The 22,885-nt window shown below is 45.8% G+C and overlaps 1 protein-coding gene across 4 annotated transcripts in view; it reads left to right on the forward strand.

Annotated features, from left to right (window-relative positions):
- Positions 1-22,885, forward strand: part of Slc26a8 (solute carrier family 26 member 8) — a 66,823-nt gene that overhangs the window by 8,831 nt on the left and 35,107 nt on the right. For all 4 annotated transcript variants that reach the window (XM_063238988.1, XM_063238989.1, XM_063238990.1 and 1 more), the window contains exons 4-8: positions 5,736-5,875; positions 14,202-14,318; positions 16,937-17,118; positions 19,852-20,016; positions 21,765-21,914. In XM_063238988.1, coding sequence (XP_063095058.1) covers positions 5,736-5,875; positions 14,202-14,318; positions 16,937-17,118; positions 19,852-20,016; positions 21,765-21,914 — 754 coding nt within the window. The remainder of the gene's footprint in view (positions 1-5,735; positions 5,876-14,201; positions 14,319-16,936; positions 17,119-19,851; positions 20,017-21,764; positions 21,915-22,885) is intronic.

Genomic DNA, 22,885 nt, shown 5'->3' on the forward strand with positions numbered 1-22,885 from the left:
AAGCCTCCTTACCTCCCGCTGGGCCTGGCCCCTAAGAGCATTCATCAGCTCCTAGCACCAGCATTCTGGGTACCAAGCTACCAGCACGTGAACCTTGGCGTGGGGGCAACACATCCACACCACGGCGGGTGGAAAGACCTTGGGTCCCCACACCGTATCTAGGGGTGGTGGTTAATAAAAACATTGTTCAGTGAACCCCATTACTGGTCTCCTCGCATCGTCTAGAGCAGCCATCTGGCCTAATTCATGGTGGCAGTGAGATCCTTCTCGCTGCACATGGGCACTGCCCACACAGTGTGCTTGTGGTCGTTCTTGCTGACCCCACTGCCACCACCGCTGCTTTTCCCATGACCCACAAAGTCCTGTGAACCAGGGGCGGTCAACGCGTGTCTCTGATAAAGCAAAGGCCCCTCGTGTAGCTGTTTATTTGCAAACCGTCTTCACCCATTCAAACAGAAACTCTGCACTGTTAGGCAAGGGCGCTCCTTGCCTTGCCCCAGCCTCACCCTGTCACCTCTCAGGTATTCTATCTCTCTGTGTCTGCCATCTCTGGATACTGAGTGAAGTGGGATCCTACAGTATTAGTCTTTTGGGGTGTGGCTTATTTCCCTGAGTGTAATGTCCCCGAGCCTTCTCTGCGTCCTAGCAGGGCCGTGCCTCATTTCTGTCTGCTGCTGAATGAAACTCCATTGCATTATGTACGCGTTTTTCTGTCCCTTTGCTGTTGGACACTTAGTTTGTTTATATCTTCTGGCTGTTGCGAATCCCGCTAGGAATGTTGTGGGGATCTGTTTGAATCCGTTTTCAATTTTCTTTTTTTTCTCCAAAGCACAGTAACTTTAGGCACTCCGTATGAAATCCCGCCAGCTACCGTATTCCCAGTTTTGCGCACAGGTATTTGGGGGCTGAACATGGATAGATGTGTTCGCAGAGACCAGCGCTGCAAGCCCAAGTTGCTCTTGGGCTGTATAATGTTTGAGTCCCCTCTTCAAGTTTCCCCCTGCCCCAGGACCTCCACACTACCTCCTCAACATATTTTTATTGATTGATTGGTACTGGGGATCGAACTCAACAACCTTGTAGCTTGGCAGACAGGCACGTAGGCCACTGAGCTAAATCCCAGGCCCCCCAGAATTTAAAAAAAATTTTGAGACAAGTTTGTGCTAAGGCATTAAGTTGCCTAGGCTGGGCTCAAACTTAGCATCCTCCTGCCTCAGCCTCCCAGAGTGCTGGGATTCTAGGTGTGGGCCAATGCATCCAATCTGTTTTCAGTTCCTAGAATTGCCAAGTCATTGGTAACTCTGCTTTGAATTTTTAAAGCTGGCAGCCTTTTCCACCCTAGCAGTACCATTTTACATTCCCACCAGGAATGTACAAGGATTCCAGCTTCTCCTCATCCTCTCCAAAGTTTCTCTTTTTCCTAACTTTTTCTGGTTGTAGACGTCTTAGTCAGTATGAAGTGGTACTTTGTTGTGGTTTTTGTTTTGTTTTAGTTTGTATTTTTCTAATGACTAAGGATAATGGATGACTTTTCTTGTGCTTTTTGGTCACTCATATCTTTTTTGAAGAAACATTTTTTCATTTCTTTTGTCTTTTAAAGATTGTTTTTTTATTGTTGAGTTGTAGGAGCTCTTTAAATATTCTGGCTATCATTTATAACTACTTTTGTTCATTCTGTAGGTTGTCTTTTTCACTCTGTTAATCGTGTCCTTCAATGCCCATTTTTAATTGGATAAAATCTAATTTAACTTTTTTTGTATTGCCTGGACTTTTGGTGTTCTAGTTAAAAACTATTGTCAAAATTCAAGATCATGTATTTTCTTGTGTTTGTAAGAATTTTATAGTTTTAACTATTAAATTTGGACCTTTGATTCTGTTTGAATTTTCTGCTTACAGTATAAAGTAAGGCTTCAACTTCATGTTTTTGAATGTAGATATTCTATTTTCCTAGCACAATTTTTTGAAGAGACTATTCCCATTGAAGAGCGTGGTTAGAAAAATTTAATGCATAAAATAAATAGTATTACAAAGAAAACTAGCGAGGCATGATGGTGTATGTCTATAATCCCAGTACTCAAAAGGCTGAGGCAGGAGGATTGCTGTGAGTTTGAGGCCAGCCTGGGCTACACAGTGAATTCAACACCAGCCTGAACTGTATAGCAAGACCTTATCTCAAACAGTTATGTTAAAATACAGTTTTCAAAGTACAAAAATATTTTAATAACGTGGTAATTACCGTAGTCTCAAAGTAGTGATGATATACATTCTATTTCAAGATATCTGTAGCAATTGTAATATGAAAATATTTTTGATCGTGGCATTCAGGAGATTGAGGCAGGAGGATCCCTGTGCATTCAAGGCCAGCCTGAACCACATAGCAAAATCCTGTCCAAAAATTAATTAATTTAATTAAATAATAAGATATTTTTGACTTTTATTGGCAACGAAGTCAAGTTCTCACTCTGCTGTTACTTATTGTCGAGATTCATAGTTGAAGGAAATGCTCAAATTTTATTTGGAAGTTAATGAAAATAAAGATGTGTTCCTAAGTTCACAAATACCCCCCAATTATTTTTTGTTTTTGTCTTTTTCCTTTTTATTGGTACCAGGGATCGAACTCACGACTGCCTGCTTGCAAGGCAGGTGCTTATGCCGCTGAGCTAAATCCCCAGCCCCAACCCCCAAATTTTATACACATGCCCTAAACCTCAGATTAAAAAGTCCTCTGTAGCTGGTTGTGGTGGTGCATGTCTGTAATCCCAGTACATGAGAGGCTGAGGCAGGAGGATCACTGCAAATTCGAGGCCAGCCTGAGCTACAGAGTGGGTTCAAGGCCAGCCTAACAGCATAGTGAGATACTGCCTCAAAAAAAAAGTTCTTTGGGACCCAGATCCAGACACTAACCTAACTGCTCAAGGTGTCCTGGGTGACGCTCTGGTAACTGCGGGGAGGACACTTGGCCCCCCGAGGCCTTCTCCTTTGTCCACTCCTGCCTTTTGCAAGCTGTGGTCTTGAGTGTCACCCAGTTCTGTCTGCAGTCCGATGTCTCCTGCCCCCAGTGAGAAAGGGGATATGACCCTTTCACTTTGTTTCCACAGAATGAGAATGTTTTCCCAGCTACACCCTCACCACAAACCAGGATTACTAAGACTGTCACCAGGACTCCTTCCATCTGCCCTGGCCCGCCCCGCCTTCTTACCTGGACTCTGCCCGCCCGTCTTATTACTTGACTCAATGCTGCCTCCTAGGGGTTTTGGTAGCTGTTCTTATTTCCTCTTGTTTTTGGAGAAACACACACACACACAAATAAAAATAAAATCTGTATTCTTTGCATTTCTTTTTTTTTTTTATATTCCCTACTTCAAAAACACAGTGACCTCCATTTCTGAATTTTAACCAGAGAGGTAGTTTAAAACAAGCACAACTCTGAATCCAGGCTGCGTGGTCGTTTGTTGGTTGGCTTGTCCGTGGTTCTAGGGATTGGACCCAGGCCTCACCTGCTAGGCAAGTGTCCTTCCACTAAGGCTACCCCCGCAGCCTCGGGCGGCTTAGTTTTGAATTCTATTTCTGCTGCTTTCCAGCTGCGCGACTTACTTGAGCTCTCCTACCCTGCTGGGCCTCCCTTCCTCAGCTGTGAAGTGGATTTGATAATAACACCTCCTGATTGCAAGGATTTAAAAAATAAATGCTTGTGAAGTCCCCAGATCCATCCTAGATAAGCAGAGGTGGCTTTCTTAGTAAATTAAATAATCGTTTAACTCCATCTCTTCCTTTCTGTAAAAACCCATCTCCTTCCTCATTTTCTTCCTTTTAGCAACTGCAGATATTCCCTTTTTGGTTAAAATCTCCATGCCTTTGCATCAACGCTTACATCCTCATTCCAAAGACGCCTTAACCAAAATCCAAGTTCACGTCAAAACGCTCGGCCCATTCCCCCCACAGCTTCACTTTCCCTTCCTCTAGCTCCCTCCTCCAGCCCCTCGGTCCCCCCCACACACATCCACTTATTTTTCACCAAGCCAGAGAACCCCGAGTTCTCTGCCTAGGATGCTGGGTGTCAGCCAGCTGGCACACGGTACGCAGGGAGCCCTGAGAAAGAGAGCAAACGCAGTGCAGCACTCCGAGTCTGAGGCAGGTGCACCAGACTCATTCTGTCTACTCCCGTCTCCTGTGCGCTGCCTCCAGCCCAGCGCCTCTCATGGAAACAGCAATGCCACGTTCCTTCCAAACCAGCATCCTCGCTCCGGCTGCTGGGCAGAGCTGAACAGCGCCGGCCGAATCCAGAAACCAGGAGGAGGTAGCCACGCTGGGCACCGGGAGCCCTGGCTTCTGTCCTTGCGGTGCTCACACTCAGTGCTCCGACCTGGGTGAAGTCACTGGTATGTGGCCTTGAGGACCTTCGCGATCATGATGCTTTTAGTCGTGAGAGTCAAACACGTCCTTCTTTCCCGAGCACAGATTTTAGCACTGCATACACAAAAGCTTTATTTGTCATAACAGTAAAATCCCGATGATCTAACACTGCTCATGAGTGGGGGAAAAAGTCTTCATGTTCTCTGCTTTTAGCCCACACCGAAATGTAAACAGCAAAAGGCAATTGCAAACCAAATAGGCTTTGCTGATCGATTGTGGGTGATTCTGCTATTTTAGGCAATCTAGAGGTTAAAGTGGGTTTATTCAGCCTCAACAACATTGACTTGTTTTCTTCTGTTTTGTTTCGTCGTTTTGAGACAGGTTTTGCTGTGCTGCCCAGGCTGAAAACATGGGCTCAAATGATCCTCCTGCCTCCACTTCCTGTGCAGCTGGTACACCCCTGCTTTTAACACTGACATTTTGGACTGCAAAATCCTTTTTTGTAGAAAGTTGTCTTGTCCATTTTAGGATATTTAGAGTGTTCCTGCCAATCATGAGAACTAGACTGCTCCTAATTGAGATGTACTGGATTAAAAACCTTTAAAAATTATATATAATATATACAGTAATTGTAGGTATATTTATGATATAATTATTATTAAAATTACATATATAAATTACATATGCATATTTCCTCTACATCACTCCTTATGCCTTTGTGTTATCAAAGGCGCCATAGTCCATGTTTTCTATAAACTTCTCTGTGCCACAAGTCAAAGCCACACAGTTACTATCTGGTGAAAATTGTACTGTATGGGAATGGTGTGAATGTGCTGTCACCCCGCCATCATTATCATACTCCCCCAAAAACAATCCTTGTCAAAAGAAAGCAACAGCAACTCATTTTCTGCTAGAAATTAGTAGGCTTAATTTTTTTTATGGTAGTAGAAATCTAACTCAGGACCCTGTGCTTAGGATTCATAAGGCAAGCATTCATACCACTGAGCTGGAGCCTGGCCACATTAGGCTTAATTCTGTCCAAATGTCCAGTAAAGACAGAAAGTCAGTGTACACCGGGTTTTAGTTCTTACCATACTCAGTGCTGGTTTTGTGGCCTTGTTGTGTTACATCTGAGCTGCCGTGCACACAGTGCACACAGATGCTCGTGATGGCCCCAGCCGGGGGAGCAGGGAACACAACACCGGGAGGACAGAGGCCAGCACTGCTGTTAGCTCCACAGTGCGCAGTGCTGTCCAGGGTCAGACTGTCAGCGTGCCCGTGAGAAGTCTGCTGCATGGGCACAAGGAGTGTCCCCTGCCTGTCTTGGCTGAGTGGGCCCTCTCTGGGGAACCTAATCCAGTCTCTGCTTTCCTTTCTCTCAGCTGCACGTGGCACAAGTTCCTCAGATGCATGATTACGATCTTCCCCTTCCTGAAATGGGTGTGTTTCTACCGATGGAAGGATTGGCTACTTGGAGATTTACTTGCTGGCCTAAGTGTTGGCTTCGTGCAAATTCCTCAAGGTAAGAAAGGTGCAAAGCCTTCCCGAGCAAAGACAGTCGGGCAGATCTTCTCCACTTGCGCTTGCAAACAATTCCTCCTGCTGAATAGGCAGAAGAACATGTGAATTTCAGTCATGTCATTACCATATTTGTCCCCTGGACTGGCAGGTGTCTAACCCTTCTGAGATGTATCCAAAGGCTAGGTTTGAGTTAGAGCCTGGACTGCTTTGCAGAAAAGTCCTGGCACCTCCTCTGGGTCAGCTTTTGGTTCATCAGCCTTTCCTGCCCCTGGCTGCAGTGGATGTCACGTGGCAGTGGTTTTTTTTCTTAGAAAGGCACACGGTAGGAAACAGGATGCTGGTATTTCTCTAGCAGGTGACAGCCCAGGGGCCTTTCTCCTGACTTCCACTCGGCAGCTCAGATGTAAGACAACGAGGCCACATGGATAGGAGTGGGAGTTATCTGGATTTTGGAATCCTCATTTCCCCAAGGGGACAGTGCCCCGCATGCTGCTTCCAGAGCCCAAGGACGAACCAGCTCCCGAGAGACTGCTCAAAGAAGGCCAGTGCTCAGGCTCCCTGCTGGGTATTTTGTGTTTCCTTCCCAGCCCTGTGGGTCCAGATGGAGAGTACTAACCGGGATCATTTTTACCGTAAGCAATTCTTCCTGGTAGAGCAGCTGACAGTCTACTGTTACCAGGTCTCCAGGGAAACAGGAGAAAGTTAACCTGAAACCAAATTTGTCTACAAAGAGAATGGACTTTATTAGTGTGTGTGTGTCTGTGTGTGTGTGGTATACTGGTTAAATCCAGGGCCTTGTGCGTACTAAGGAAACACGTTGCCACTGAGCTACACACCCATGTAGTCCTAGACCCCTCCGTTTCTCAGGTCTCCTGGGCCCACCTGCAGGAGTGAAGCTAGCGATTACACCTCTGGCTCAGGGATGTTAACGGGGAAACAGAACGGAGTATTTACCTGTTTATAAATTATACAATACATTGTAGCTTCTTCTTTTGATGTATAGTTGCAGGAACTTTAACTCATGCATGTATTTGTGAAAGCACCACCACACACCCCCCCCAGATCTCGCTTGTGCTCTCACTGCATAGCCACGCCCGCCCAGACCTGCCACTCCTGGTGCCACTGCCTTGGTCTCCAGTACTGTGGTTCTGTCTCTTTGAGAATGTCATACAAATAGATTCATACAGTGTACAACTCTGGAAGGCTGGCTTCCCTCACTCAGTGTCACTTCTTTGTTTTTTGTTTTTTTCCCATGGAGACACAGTCTCACTATGCAGTTCAGGCTGGTCTTGCACTCACCATGTAGTCCAGACCAGCCTCGAACTTGCAGTGATCCTCTTGCCTCCGCCTCTGAGAGTGCTGGGTTTACAGGTGTGTACCGCCACGCCCAGCCGTTGTTTTGTTTTTGATATTCATGCAAGCTGTATGTATCAATAGTTTATTCCTTTTGATTGCTGAGCACAACTATTTGAATCTATTTTCCATAGATGTGTTACGTGTCACGACTGAGAGGAGGATGATTAAATTAATTACTACAACTATTACTAAACAAATTACTCAAAAAGTAATTAGGACAGCGTAGTGTTGCGGAGAGAGACAATTAGGACAATGAAACAGAAAAGAGAGTGACACATTGGTATGAATCATATAATTTGTATCAGATATGTCACTACAGAGACAGACTTTTTAATGATCAACAATGTGAAACAATTGGATATAAATAAGGCAAATGTTTTAGACAGCTACTGTGCACAAAAATAAGAATGAGGTTGGTAGATTAAAGACCTAAATGTGAATGACAAACAGTGAAGAATTTGTAGTAAAATAGGAGCGTGTCTTTGTGATCTTGAGGTTCTTAAACAAAACACAAAAAACAAAAGGAAAGACTGATAAATTGAACTAGGTAAAATTTAAGACTGTCTGCCTATTCAGAACTGCTGTAAAGATCAAAAGGGCTCAGGCAATAGCTTGGGAAGACAGCACTTGCCTAACGTGTGCAAAGTCCTGTGTTTGATCCCTAGTACTGGGGAGAGAGAGAAAGAGACAGAGAGAGAGAGAGAGAGAGAGAGAGAGAGAGAGAGATAAAGAGAGAGAGAGAGAGTGAAGATACTTGATATATATGCATTACTCACAATATCAGAGGATTCTACATATGTACTCTTAAAAGTCCATAGAGAACCAATGAGAAAAGATGTTCAACATTACTAGTAATTAATGGAGAACTTAAAATGAGTCCCTATCATACGCATTACAGTTAAAAATCTGACATCATCATAGGGCCAGGGATGTAGCTCAGTGGCACAGTGCCTGCCTGGCAAGTACAAGGTCATGAGCTCAATTCCCCATACCATTAAAAACAAAATCTGGGGGCTGGGGATTTAGCTCAGCGGCATACGCGCCTGCCTCGCAAGCAGGCAGTCGTGAGTTCAATCCCCGGTACCAATAAAAAAGAAAAAAACAAAAAAAAATCTGATATTTGAGGCACAAATATGAACAATGGAAATGACCGTCCTACATTGCTGGTTGGGACTTAAATTGTACAGACATTTGGAAAAACAGTTTGGCATTAGCAAAATGCTCCAGAAGTTATAATTAAGAAACCTGAAGAAGTTATAATCTTGAGGAACTTGTACGTGTGTACACTGGGAGACGTGTACAAAAATATCCGTGACAGTATTGTTCACACTATTGGGAACAAAGCCAGGGTGTGAAGAGAACGGGGAAATAGCCATGCTAGATCAAGAGGCCTTTTTCCTTCTGCTGCAAGACTCTAATGAGGTTCAACTGTCCTTTGGACTCTTTTAATACATTTCCTATTTTGCTTATGCTAAGTTGAGCATGTTTTCTGTTTCTTGCAATCAGTAGAAAATTTTTTTTTCTGGAGACAGGGTCTCATCATGCAGTTCAGGCCGGCCTGGAACTCACTTTGTAGCCTATGCTGGCCTGGAACTTGCAGTGAGCCTCCTGCCTCAGCCTTCTCAGGGCTGAGATTACAGGCATGCGCCACCATGCCCAGCCCCAATCAGTAGAAACTTGCTTACCAACAACAATAACAATAACAATAACAACAAAACTTTTGAGTGAACCTGTAGATTGTAAAAAACCAAAGAGGGGAATCAACCCAAGTGAGGACTGAGTTCCAGATCCTGATTTAAACTGAGAGATCGTAAAACAGAGCACAGTGTATCATAATTCCCTAGAGACGAATGCACCATACGTCAGATTCCAGGTCTCCCCAGAGGTCCCTGTCCAGCTGTGGGCATCACAGGGTCCTGCCGAGGCTAGAGGATGTTTCCAAACTGACTCCCATGGCTGTTACAGACTGCACTCAGCCTATTTCAGGCTCTGTCCTGTGTGCTGACAGCCCTGGGCTCCTCCCCATGTGAGCCTCCCTGGGGCTGCTGAGAGCCTTCCCACAGGGGCACTGGTGGGACTGGCTACTCGTGTAGGCTCCAATACAAAATGCAAATGCAAGCCGAGCATGGTGGCACACACCTGTAATACCAGCACTCGGGAGGCTGAGGCAGGAGGATCACTATCGGTTAGACCGCAGCTTGGGCTGCAAAGTGAGGTCAAGGCTAGCCTGAACTGCATAGGGAGATTCTGTGTCAAAAGACCAAAGGAGAAACAAAAGAAAGAGAGAAAGAAAGAAAGAAATGCAAATGCAGGACTACTCATCCAGTGCTTGCTCAGAATTTCCATACCGTGAAGGCAAAGCACTAAGCCAGATGTGAGGCCTTCTGAACCCAGGCTGCTGTGTGACCTCCTAAGCCAGCACCTTGAAGCCAACCCTGGCAGCCGGGATCCAAAGCACAACCAGGATGGAAGCTGGGGGGTTTCTTAGTATGTGTTTGCAGTATCCGGCTTACAGTCATCTCGGGAGCAGGCACAGGTGCATAATACAGCTTGTTTCTTTTTAAAATCCCTTTCCCTTCCCTGCCTCCTCTAATTTCCCTGGCCTCATTCCTGTTGCTATTGTTAATCTTAGCTCACACTCACGGCATCTACGTTTGTGTTCACTGAGATTACCGAGCTCCTTTCATGGTGTATCTTTACTTATTTATTTCCTCTCCCCCTCAGCCCTCGCTCTTGGCCTCTTGGATCCTTTCCCACTTGCAAGATATCTACCCCCTTGTCCCCTGCTACCCATCCTTTATTAATCTCTTTGTGATTTGCCTTACTCAAATAAGTGACACCGCATAGTATTTAAGCTTGTGTGTCTGATGTATTTTACTCAGTGTTATATTTTCCAGGTGCATCCTCTCTCCAGTGAATGACTCTTATTTTTCCTTTTTTTATAGCTGAGTAGTATTCCATTATATACAGATACCACATTTTCATTATCTAGTTGTCTGCTGATGGGTATACAGCTTCTACAATTTAGCTATCATGAATTGTGCTGTCATTAACATTGGTATACACATGTGTCACTGTGGTGTGGTGTTTAAACTATGTGAATTAAAACAGTGCTAAGATTCAATCTGACTCCATAAAGAATGGTAATCATCAAGAAATTTTTAAAAATGTCGGTGAGACTGTGGAGAAAAAGGAACCCTCCTACACTGTTGGTTAGAATGTAAACTAGTAGAACCATGATGGAAACCAGTATGAAGATTTCTCAAAAATCTAAAATTAGAAATTCCAGTCATCCCCTTCTCGGTATCTACCCCTTAGTTTGTTTTTGCAGCTGTCATGGATTGTATCTAGATGTCCCTCAAAAACCTCATGTGCTCATAGGTGGGGCTCCTGAGAGGTGGCTGGATTATGAGTGTGTGATGCTGAGGTCAAAGGTGTGTGATAACTTAAATTGATCCATCATAGTTCTGGGAGTAGAAATATATAATGGAAGCCCCACCCTCTGTGTGGATGGCACCAATCAATAGGCTTTTACCTACCCATTTCTTACATTATTGCCCAAACTCTGGCTCCTGCCAGATCAGCAGTGGCATAAGATTCTCACAGGAGCACAAACCTTACTGCAGTCCATCATGTGAGAGATCTAGGTTGCATGACCCTTATGAGAGAGGCTAATGCCTGATGAGCAGAGGTAGAGCTGAGACTGTGATGCTAGCATTGGGAAATTTCTATGTATTGCAAACATATAGTAATTTAAAAAATAATAATTCCCTGCCTCCCTGATCCATGGAAAAATCGTCTCCCACAAAACAGTTCTTGGTGCCAAAAAAGGTGAGAGACTGCCAGTCTACCATAACCATGGGCCAAGGATTTAGTTCACTGGTATGGCACTTACCTGGCAAGCATGAGGTCCTGAGTTTGATTCCTGTTACCCCCAAAAAACCAACCAAACAAAAAATACCATAACCATCATTTGAGATAATCAGGGGTCTTGAAAAATTGAGTGGCTAATCAGGGTGCTGCAGGCAAATTAAGAGTCACCTTTTAGAGAAATGTCTACAGGTGAAACAAATACTGAACTATCCCAAAGTGAAATTATTTAATATCTTGGAATCAATTCAGAATAAGATAAAGTGGGAGAGGAGTTGCATGGATTAAACAAGACTGGCCATGGGTCAGCACTGTTGAAGGAAACCATGGTTCCACCGGACTTCACTGTTGTAGTCAGGGTTTACAGGGGAATAGATTTAGTATAGGACATATAATTTATAAGATTACTTAATCATATTCACCCAAAAAGTTAAATACAAAGGAGTGCAGGAGATGTGTCCACACACTAGAGACCCAGAGAATCTAGCTGAGGACCTGGATCCCATGGCAGTGTCCTTTATGAGTCCAGCTGGAGGCCTAGAACCCACGACAGTGACTCATGCAAGCCTCCCTCAAGGATCTGCACTGGGAAAGCCAAAGGTCAGTGGTGGAAGCTAGACCGTCTGCACCAGCAGGGTGAAGGGCCTGCCAGCAGGCTGAGGGACCTGCACTGGAGCCAGGAAGTGATGCTCAAGGTAAGGACCCGAGCTCCCCTGAAAAGAAACACAGCCACCCTCAGTAACAGCAAGATCCCGAGCTCCTCTGATGGTAAGAAGAAGAAAACTGGGGTTGGGGGTTTAGCTCAGCGGCATAAGCGCCTGCCTTGCAAGCAGGCAGTCGTGAGTTCGATCCCTGGTACCGATAAAAAGGAAAAAGACAAAAAAAAAAAAAAAGGAAAACCAGCTCGACAAGCTTCTCTAGGCCAAATCGACAGCACACCAGCTTCCCCTCCAGCTCTCCCTTTATGCTGCTGGCAACAATCCTCAGGTGGGCCTTCCACACCCAGCACCACGATGACTCAGTTCAGCTGGGTGTTACGAGTTGATCATCAGTTAATACACCACATAAGCTGTGCAAACTATTTTTGCAAGCGTTTGAAATTTCCATTTGAAAAATGCCTTTCTGATGTAAGGTAATAAGCCAGCTCACTGGATGGACTTAAAAATAAATTTGATGAAGATAGATAAATAGCTATAAATACGGTTTGGTATAAATTGAAGAAAAACCCTCAAGGTAGGAGGTGTGGACTTACAGTCACCCAAAACATAACTCTATGGATGTTAATGCATTTGCTTAAAAGATTCCAAATTTGTATGGTGCTTTTGAGCAAAGAGAGTGAGTGTTGCTGGGAATACAGCTCAGCAGCACAGCGCCTGCGTGGCAAGCAGCACGCCTGCGTTTGAAGAGAGAGAGTGTTAGGTGGCCAGGCAGGGGAGAGGGAAGCCACTGTCAGCGGGCGGGACGCAGTGTGTATCATCCCGGCCTCCCAGTGCTGGGCAGTTCTGTCTTCAGCCCTGGGCCTAGGCCTTCCCCCAGGGCTGGGAGATGCTGGATTCGGGACCTCATCACAGTGGTCTTTGCTTTCCATGTTCAGAACTGAGACCTTGAAGTGAAAGGTATTTCAGCCTGTGATACAGAACTGAATCACACCCAGATTCCTGGCAGCCTGGGTGATTTAACAATGTAGAGAGACCCTGTCTCAGAGAAAAGGGCTAGGGATGTAGCTGGTAAGGAAGATCTGAGTTCAGTCCTCAGTACCCAAACCAAACAAATGCACAATAAAATGAAAAACCCTGACACATAAAAGCGAGAGGTCAGAGTCAGAAATGGTAAAAGTTATGAATTAAAGGCTTTTGGTGAAAGAATTCTTGGTTATTTTTCTTGTTGAGACAAAACACCTGACACCCAAAGTTAAAGGAGAGAAGGGTTATTTGGCTCACGGTTTGCAGAGCTTTCAATTCATCGATTTTGGCCTCCAGGACAGTACAGAGGGGAAGCATTCGTACTGGGCTCCGGGGACCTGGCCAAGCTCCCCAGCTGCCTGTGTGAGGGAATGGTGAAGGGATGTGATAGGAAACAGAGACAAATTTAGTAATGTTCAAAGAGGGGCTGGGAGGTCCATGCCCCAGGACGGGCAGAGACAGACCCTCCGAGCCGGCAGCCAGGCAGCCAGGCAGCCCTGTATTGGGTGCATGCAGTGGTAGGCGGGGCTGGCGGAACCCTCCAGGTCAGTGACTCGGGCACCAGGACAATCTCAGGATGACGGGCAGCCGGAGATGATCTTATACTAAGGAGGATCTTGTGTTTTAATCTTAGTGGTCTTAGTTTAATCTCGGAGGGAGAGGATGGCCCATCCATATCCATGAAGAGTTCACGAGGAATCGCACATGAGTGGCACCGATAATCCCAAACCTCCTTTAACCCTTTTTGAAGAATGCAAAATGAGTCATTGTGATTTTAATGGTCCCCAACAGTGGGCAACAAGGCGCCTTTTGTATCTTTCTGCCCCTTTTATATGTAGGCTCCTGGGATTAGGACAGTGCCAAACGAGTCAGTGGACCAGCTTAGTAGTCACCCACCCTTAACCCCAGCACTGCTCCATGACTCATTTACACACTCTAGATCCAGCCGCCTCTGGAAAAGCCCCAGCTATGGCTGCATAAGGCTTTCAGCGGCCATCTAGACACAAGCCATGACAGATACTATTATCACTTCATCCGCGGTCAGCCTTGCACACGAACTGGGTTCTGTGTGTGTGTGTGTGTGTGTGTGTGTGTGTGTGTGTGTGTGTGTTTGTGACAGGTTCTCACTAAGTTACCCAAAATGGCCTCGAACTCAATATCTTCCTGCCTCAGCTTTCTAAGTAGTTGTGATTATAGGCATGTACCACCATGTCTGGCCATTCTTATTCTAACCTTTTTTCGTTTGTTTTGGTTTGGTTTTTTGACACAGGGTTTCACTATGTAGTTCAGGCTGGTCTCGAATTCGCAGCCTTCCTCCTGCCTCAGCCTCCCAATAGTCTAACATTCTTTACAGTTTTTATTTAGCGTGACTTTTAAAAGCCAAGGTACTGGTCTTACTTGAATTATCTTGCTTTTCAGGTCTGGCACTTAGTTTGCTGACAAGGCAACTGGTTCCTCCTCTGAACGTCGCTTTTTCGGCTTTCTGCTCATCCATAGTATATGTCATTTTTGGATCATGTCATCAAATGTCCATTGGTGAGTGCAGTACAGGAACCACAGGAAGCAGATGAAGCTTCTACCTCAATGATTCACTTAGTGTTAAGAAACCGGATTTCAAGCTGAATTCAAGAAAGGTGGCAGCTGGGGATGTAGCTTAGCGGCATAAGCACCTGCCTGGCAAGCAAGAAGTCGTGAGTTTTGATCCCCGGCACTAAAACACAAAAAAGAAAGATGGCAGAAGTTGGACGTTCTGTCCATATGAATAATGTTCAGATTGTAGGGAAAAAAATACCTCTCCTGGTGTGTCATTATTGGTGTCACCACTAGGAAAACAGGCCAGAGAGATGCTTCCCAGAGGGATTGAAGGGCGAAGGTCGTTTCCTTGGTGAAATTGCCACTCACCACAACCTGCCTGCCCTCAGCCCAGCAAACCAGCACTGATTTGGCCAATGCTGCTAGAGCAGATGACCTTTCGCCTGGACATATAACCAGGTCCACGGGGCTGAGTTGCCTTACAGCTTGTCAGCTTATTAGTTTGCAATGAGGAAATGCCAGGCGTAATAACAGGCTCTCCTCCTTTAATAACCACGTTCAGATACTGCAACTGGGTCCTTAAATTATTTTGTCTTACAGCCAGGTGTGGTGGCTCACACCTGTAATCCCAGCACGCAGGAGGCTGAGGCAGGATGATCATTGCAGTTCGAGAGCAGCCTGGGCTACAAAGTGAGCTCAAGGCCAGCCTGAACTGCACAGAGACCCTGCCTCAAAAAGGCAAAATTTTTTTTTTTCTCGCTGAAGGAGGAATTGAATAGAGCGTGGACTTTCCAGTGTGCAGGACAAAGATGTGGTCCAAGGACACTTGCCAGGATGCCTTTGCTTTTATTTGCACAGCTCTGCCAGGCAGTACTGTCCCATATAACAGAACGTAGAAATGTGGTACTGGACTGTCCAGTACAACCAACAAAAATCACAGTACCTGCTAAACACAGTACCATACAAAGAAAGACACTCAGTCTCCAGCAACAACATGTACAGAAAAAAAGAGGATAGGTCCCAGGTCCAAGCAGCGGCTCATCAGTCCAAAGGGTCATTAACCAGGTAGTCACTGAACAAGGATCAGGGCGCTCGGGTACACAGGATGGCACTTCCCCTCCCCAGTCAAAAGTCCACACACTCATTGATAATTAGAAATAACCACCAGGGGCACGGAATAGGTGAAGGTCACGCAGTCGGTACATTTACTTAACCCAGGGGACCTGCATGGAGATCAAATCGCACAGTGCCCCAGGGGCTTGCAGGGGCGTTGGCAACACTCTACCTGGGGGAGGCCCCTGGCCTCAAGCAACCTCCAGTGCCCTTCCTCCCGGTGTTTGTGTGTCCTGTGTGGTGGCAACCCTAGCCTCCCAGCAGAGAAGCGTTCATTACTCTGCCTTTTTAATGGGTAATATTAAGGGCCGGGGACATAGCTCAATGGCACAGTACCTTTCTGGCAAGTTCGAGGTCATGAGTTTGATTCCCCTCCTGGCCCTGGTGCCCACCCGACCCCCCTACCCACCCAAGGATAATATTGAGCTGGGTGTGAGGGTGTCTGCCTACTTTAATCCCAGTACTCTGGGAGGCTGAGGCAGGAGGATCAAAACTTTAAGCTCAATCTGCACAATTTAACAAGTTAGTGAGACCCTGTCTCAAAAATTTAAAAAGGGCTGAGAATATAGCTCAGTGTGAAGGTCCTAGGTTCAATCCCTAGAACCACAAAATAAACGAATGAATAAATAAAATGACACTGCATATGTCACTCAAATCTGTCACATCCAGATTTTTACATCTGGAGGTGGAGAGAACACTTTTACCGCCATATTTCCAAGTTCCTGGACACGTCGCCATCATTTCCAGATACCAATAATAAGGCTGTCAAGCTTTTGTTGCTGATAGGTATCATCATATTTTTTTTGTTTTGGTTTGGTTTGGTTTGGGTATCAGGAATCGAACTCGGGATCTTGTGCTTGCCAGGAAGGCGCTTATGCCTCTGAGCTACATCCCCAGACCGATAGTAACTTTAAAGGTAAGATCTGTGCTTCCCCTTCCACCAGTGTGAAAATTACATGAAATACTGTGTGTGACAGGTTTGACTCGGTGTCACCTTGCATACAGTAAATTCTTGAGAAATGTTTTCTTCTTCTTTTCTTTTCTTTCTTTTTTTGGAACTGGAGAGCACCCTGAAGTCAGGGCCTTCACGCTGAGCTATGTGTCAGTCCTGTTGTATTTTTTGTTTTGAGACAGGATCGTCTTAAGTCGCTAAATGGCACAGGCTGGGCTTCTACCTGCCATCCTCCTGCCTCAGCCTGCTGAAGTGCTGGGGTTACAGGAGTGCTCTTCCTGTTACTATAGCCTTGGCTTAGGTCCTTTGGCGACCATCTTACTCTCTCTAGGGGCAGCCGCAGCAGCAGAGGCTTGTGGTTATCTTCAGCCCATTTCTCTTTGACCCCTAGAGACCCCGCTGCTGGGTGTTTGTCACCCTGAGTTCCGCTCACTGCTCATGCTTGCTCTTGGTGGCCCCTCGGAAGCGCGTCCTTGGGTCGGAGCCCAGACGGTACCAGACCTGCCGGTTTGCAGGGACGCGAGCCCTGACCCCATGCCTACCGCCCTCTCCGCAGGCCCCTTCTTCCTCATGAGCGCCCTGATGATCAACGTGCTAAAGCATCAGCCCTTCAACGACGGCCACTTGATCCTGGGGACCTTCGTCCCAACCGACTTCACCGCCCCTTTCTACATTGAGAAGTACAATGAGTCTTTAAGCGTGGTGGCGGCCACCACGTTTCTGACAGGGATGATTCAGGTAGGACCTTGTGACCCCTGCCAGAGAACTGCAGCTAGGGGCCCTTCCCCGACCGCTCCTGGGGTCCCTGTCTTCAGAGCACTTGTGGGTCCTTCGAGCAGCTGCGTCCTCAGGGTCTAGAGCTCCACTCCTGACCGTGTATCCTTTTCAAAATAATTTATGTTCTTTGAACAAGAACAGCATTCCTGGGTGTGCAAGGTGTAATTTGCAGTTAGTGAATGTTACGGTCAGGCTGTGCTCCCTTTTCCTACAGTGACAAGGGACACAGTTCAGGGATAATAATATGAATGACATTAAAAATCTCAGCATAGCTGGGTGTAGGGATACACGCCTGTTGTGCCAGAACTCTAAGAGGCTGAGGCAGGAGGGTCACAAATTTGAGCCCAGCCAGGGTAACTTAGTGAGATTCTCCCAAGACAAAAAAAAAATTAAAAGGGGGTAGGGATATAGCTCAGTGGCACAGCACCTGCCTTGCAGGTGTGAGGCCGTGAGTTCGATCCCCGGTGCCAAAAGTTTTCTATTCTAGAACAGAAAAATAAAATAAAACCAAAGGGTTGTGGATGTAACTCAGTGCAAAGGTTCTGAGTTCATCCCCCTGCTGCAAGAACAAAACCAAAGCCCCTGAAGCTTGTTTGGGCAGTGTTTTTAGTTTCCTCTGAGAGTCTGTACCCCGAAGGCTTCCCCACTGAGCGGAAGTCACTTCTTCATCCTCATTTCTCTTCCTCCTCCACCGACCCGCACTGCCCGTGGTGGCTGTTCCGTGGTGTTCAGTGACAAGTCTCCAGGAGGCAAGGATCTACTGGGAGCCCTCAGGGCAGGCTGTCATGGTGCTCAGGCGTCAGCCCAGGGGCTTATGAGTGGTACGAACTTCCTAAATTGTTTTACCTCTGTGAGCCTCAGTTTCTCCAGGAGTAAAGTAGGAAAAATATTTGTTCTTGTAAGGATAAAACAAGATGAAGTGTATAAATGACTAGGCCTGGAACCTGTCTCATACTGAGCACCCATAAGTTATGATCAGTGGGTGCAGAGAAATGAATTTAGTATTTTCCCAGAAAGCATATTTGTAAAGGCTGGGCTCGGTGTACATGCCTGTGGTCCCAGCTACTTGGGAGGCTGAAGCAGGAGAGTCTCTTGAGCCCAGGAGTTCAAGTGTAGTCTGGACAACGTAACGAGACCCCAAGTCAACAAACAAATAAAGGAAGGGAAAGGAGATAGACTTGAAAGACCTAAAGAAACGATAGCGGCCAACTCCCCAAATTTGTAGATAGGAGCCTACAGTTGAAGAGGCTGAGAAAATCTCAGTGAGAAAACCCATAGATATCCACACTGAGACACGTCATAGCCAACTTCTGAAAACTAAAGATAGTAGCAAGAAGACTCTAGAAAATGGCAAGAGAAATAATATTTTACCCACATGGGAGTTCAGAGGGAAGTGGCACAATAGTTCTCCCCCCCACCACACAATATTTCTAAGGCGCCAAAAGGTAAGAAGTATCAATCAATCTTCTGGGTGTCGCGGTCCACACCTGTGATTCCAGCGCTCAGGAAGGTGAGGCAGGAGGATCACCTCAAGTTTAAGGCCAGCCTGTGCCACATAGTGAGATCCGGTCTCCAGACCAAAACAAAAACAAATTGCCAATACCAAATTCCATATCCCGTGAAAATACCTTTCAGGAGTAAAGGGGCAAATGAAGACACCACGCTGAGACGAAGAAACTCGAAGATAGTTTTTCACCAGCACACCTCTCAAAGAATGGTTGAGGGAAGCTCTTGTAACAGAAAAGAAATGAGGGGCTGGGGACTTAGCTCAGCAGCATAAGCACCTGCCTTGCAAGCGCGCGGTCGTGAGTTCGATCCCTGGTACTGATTAAAAAAAAAAAAAAAACACAGAAAAGAAATGATACGAAAGGAGTGTCAACCTCAGAAAGGAAAAGAGAACAACGGAGAGAGAGTTTAAAAGTACGGGTAAATACGATAGATTTGCCCTCTCCTATTGAGCTTGCAAAATTATGTGTGACAGCTGAAGCAAAATTATAACAGTATCTGAGAAAATGTTAAACAGCTCTCACATATGGAGGGGAGGTAACCTTTAGCTGGCAGTCTGTCAGTACTAGTGAACTGTGTCTATGATACACATGCAGTGTAATTTCTTGGGCAGTGGCTAAAACGTTAGAGCAATAAACACACTGAAAAACTTGACACATAAACCCGACATGGGGCACATGCCTGTGGTCCCAGCTACTCGGGAGGCTGAGGCAGGAGGACCAACCAGTGTGAGGCCAGTCTGGACAACTTGGTGACGACCCTGGCCTGCAGTAAAACAGTAGAAAGGGCTGAGGGTAAAGCTCAGTGGTAAAGGGTCCTGGATTCAATCCCAGGACTGCAAAAGGGCAAACAAAACAAACAAAAAAGGTTACAGATAAATGAAAGTACAATACCAAAAAAAAAAAAAAAAAAAAAAAAAAGTTCACCATGGAAGCAAGTACCCGTTAGTGAAACTGGACATGGGAGATTTCGCCGGCGTGTGTGACATTCTGGAAGGGACGGGATGGTAGAAGTGGGGAGCAGAGTCGTGGTTAAGGACAGAACGGGGCAGGAGGATGGAGGAAGGGTGTGTTGGGGTGACAGGAAAATAGGGAGCACTATGGAGGACCCACGGGGTCCCCGGGGAGGCTGGACCTCTTTGGCTCTCTGATGACACCTGCCCCGTCCGGCCCGCCCTGCCTCCCGCAGCTCTCCATGGGCGTGCTGGGCATCGGCTTCATGGCCATGTACCTTCCGGAGGCCGTGGTCAGCGCCTACCTGGCCGCAGCGGCTCTGCACATCATACTGTCCCAGCTGCCTTGTGTCTTCGGGGTGATGATCGCTTTCCATGCCGGTCCTATTGCCTTCTTCTCCGTGAGTAACTTTGCGCCCTTCCCGGAGGTACAAAGCCCCCACCTGCCCTCTGAGGCGTGGTGGACCCCAGGGGGAGCCCCCACCCACTCCGGATCAAACACACAGCAGGTGGGTGGCTGAGTCGGGAGCCCTGGAAACAGTTTCATCTCTGGTAGGTTTAAGCCAGCCCCTCCTGCTGGCCTTTGCGGTAACCATCCCAGCCTAGCTCTTAAGCCAACATTTAATGGTTTATATTAAAATGTAATCCTGAAGTTACTGTCTCTGTAAGAGACAGGCTGCTTGGGGCTGGGGATTTAGCTCAGTGGCTTAAGCGCCTGCCTGGTAAGTGTGAGGTCATCAGTTCGATCCCCGGCACCAAAAAAAAAAAAAAGAGACAGGCTGCTTATTACACACCTCCTAAGAAATATGTATCCTGAAACATTCAAAGAATAAAGAACTCTAACTGGTCCCCAAATGCAAGAATGAAATAAGTTCAACTAAAGAATATATGTATTCTGGGAAAATTAATAGTGAATAGCTGAAACATGGAAAGTATTCTGTCTCTCTGTCACTGTCTCTCTCTCTCTCTCTCTCTCTCTCTCTCTCTCTCTCTCTCTCTCTCTCTTTGATTTTTTGAGACAGGGTTTTGCTGTGTAGCTCAGGCCAGCCTTGAACTCACCATGTGTCTCAGGCTGGCCTCAATCTCATGGCAATCCTCCTGCCTCAGCTTCCCGAGTGCTAGGATTAGAGGCATGGAGTACCACATCCAGCTATTTTCCCTTTATTGGCCATTACTCTTTTAATGTCTCTTTTCCAGCTGGGGATTTAGCTCAGCAGCATAAGTGCCTGCCTTGCAAGCAGGCAGTTGTGAGTTCGATCCCCGGTACTGATAAAAAGGAAAAAGACAAAAAAAAAAAAAAATCATTTAATGTCTCTTTTCCAATATAAGAAAAAATGCCTATCACCACCCCCTCCCCACTGCTGTAGTAATGTGACACTCTTAAAAAAAAAAAAAAAGAATCTTGGTGCCAACCAAACATGGGGGTACATGCTTGTAACCCTAGCACTTTGGGAGGCTGAGGCAGGAAGATCAAAACTTTGAGCCCAGGCAACTTGGAGACTTAGTGAGACCCTGTCTCAAAATGAAAAATAAAAAAGGGGATATACAAGGGGTGATCAGAATATATGTTGAGTGGTGACACTTTTTAAAATGTATTGCAGTAAAAGATAGGTGACCAGTAGCCCCTCATAGCCTTCCCCCTTGCTTCACACGCGCCCCAATTCGGGGTCCTTATGAGGTGTGATTTTAAGAAATGCGGTGAAAGCCACTGCCCTGAGGCAGGCTGGTAAGAGCCCTGCGGTGCGCTCTTGGCCACCTCGGCCTTCCGACCTGGCTCCCTGTGAGGAGGCTCAAAGTGAGGGGGACTGTTTGAGGGGGACTAAGGCCAATGTGCCTTTTAAGAATTTTTTTTTGTCTTTTTCTTTTTTATCAGTACCGGGGATCGTACTCACAACCACACACTTGCAAGGCAGGTGCTTATGCTGCTGAGCTAAATCCCCAGCCCAAGAATTTAAAACATTCGCCAAATTTAGATCTGGCTCACACCTCAAGAGCAAAAGCCTGGGTTCAATCCCCAGTACCATGGACAAACAAACAAAAACACCACCACCAACAGGAACCTTGGGCCCAGGAAGCCCCGGGGAGCGTCCTTCTCTAGGCTGGGCAACGGTTCTACCCTTGGCGAGCCTGTCATTCTGCTTCCTTTCAGAACATCATTAACTACTGTGTGGCTCTTCCGAAAGCCAACTCCACCAGCATCCTACTTTTTCTAACTGCCGCTGTTGCGCTGAGAATCAGCAAGTGTCTCCGAATGTCTTTCAATCATTATCCCATCGAATTTCCCATGGAATTAATTCTGGTAGGTGTTTCTGAGGCCCCGACTTCATGGCTTGGAATTTTATTTTTAAGACAAAGTCTCACTACATAGCTCAGACTGGCCTTGAACTATTTACGTAACGCAGACCGGTCTCGAACTCGTGGCAGTCCTCCTGCCTCAGCCTCCTGAGGGCTGGGATCATAGGTGTGTGTCACCATGCCTGGCCGGCTGAGATCATTTTAAATACCTATTTAGTAAACTGAAATAAAAACAAGCAAAGGTTCCCAGGAGCTGTAAAAATAAGAATTTTTCAAAAACATGCATTGGATTGCGTGAAAGCTGAATATTCACTAGTTTTAAGTGTATGCTAGCTGGGTACAGTGGCACATGCCTGTAATTCCAACACTGTGGGAGGCTAAGGCAAGAGGATTTAAAGTTTGAACCCACCCTAGGAAATTTAGCAACTTAGCAAGACCCTGGCTGAAAATTAAAAATAAAAAAGTTTGGGGGGATAGCCTTGAATTCAATCCCTTATACAGAAAAAAAAAGTATGCTAGTATTTGTAAAATGCTTGTTTTCTTTAAAGAGTCCTTCCCATATAGTTGACAAAAATTTACATATGATCTACAGTGTGATATTTTGATATGTATATACATTGTGAAATGTTTGAACATAGCTAATAAGATATTTATCACCTCACACACTTATTTTTTATTGTGAGAACATTTAAGACCTACTATTTTAGCAATTTTCAAGTACATAATACTTACTATTATCTATAGTCATCATACTATACAATAGGTCACCCAAAATAATGCTTATTTTCAAAATAACTGTATTACCTCTTTCTTGTAATACTTTAAAAATTGGGGGTTTTCACATATAAAGAACTCAAAAACAGTCTTCCTAGATTTAAAGAACCAATCAAAAATAAGCATCTGAGATAAATACACACTTCTCAGGTGAAGAAATACAACCAACAAAGAAGTATGTGAAAAAATGTCCAACATCAC

The sequence above is a fragment of the Cavia porcellus genome, unplaced genomic scaffold (genome assembly GCF_034190915.1).
Source record: "Cavia porcellus strain 051 isolate PalLab524CR breed Dunkin Hartley unplaced genomic scaffold, mCavPor4.1 scaffold_28, whole genome shotgun sequence".
In the NCBI taxonomy this organism is placed as follows: domain Eukaryota; kingdom Metazoa; phylum Chordata; class Mammalia; order Rodentia; family Caviidae; genus Cavia; species Cavia porcellus.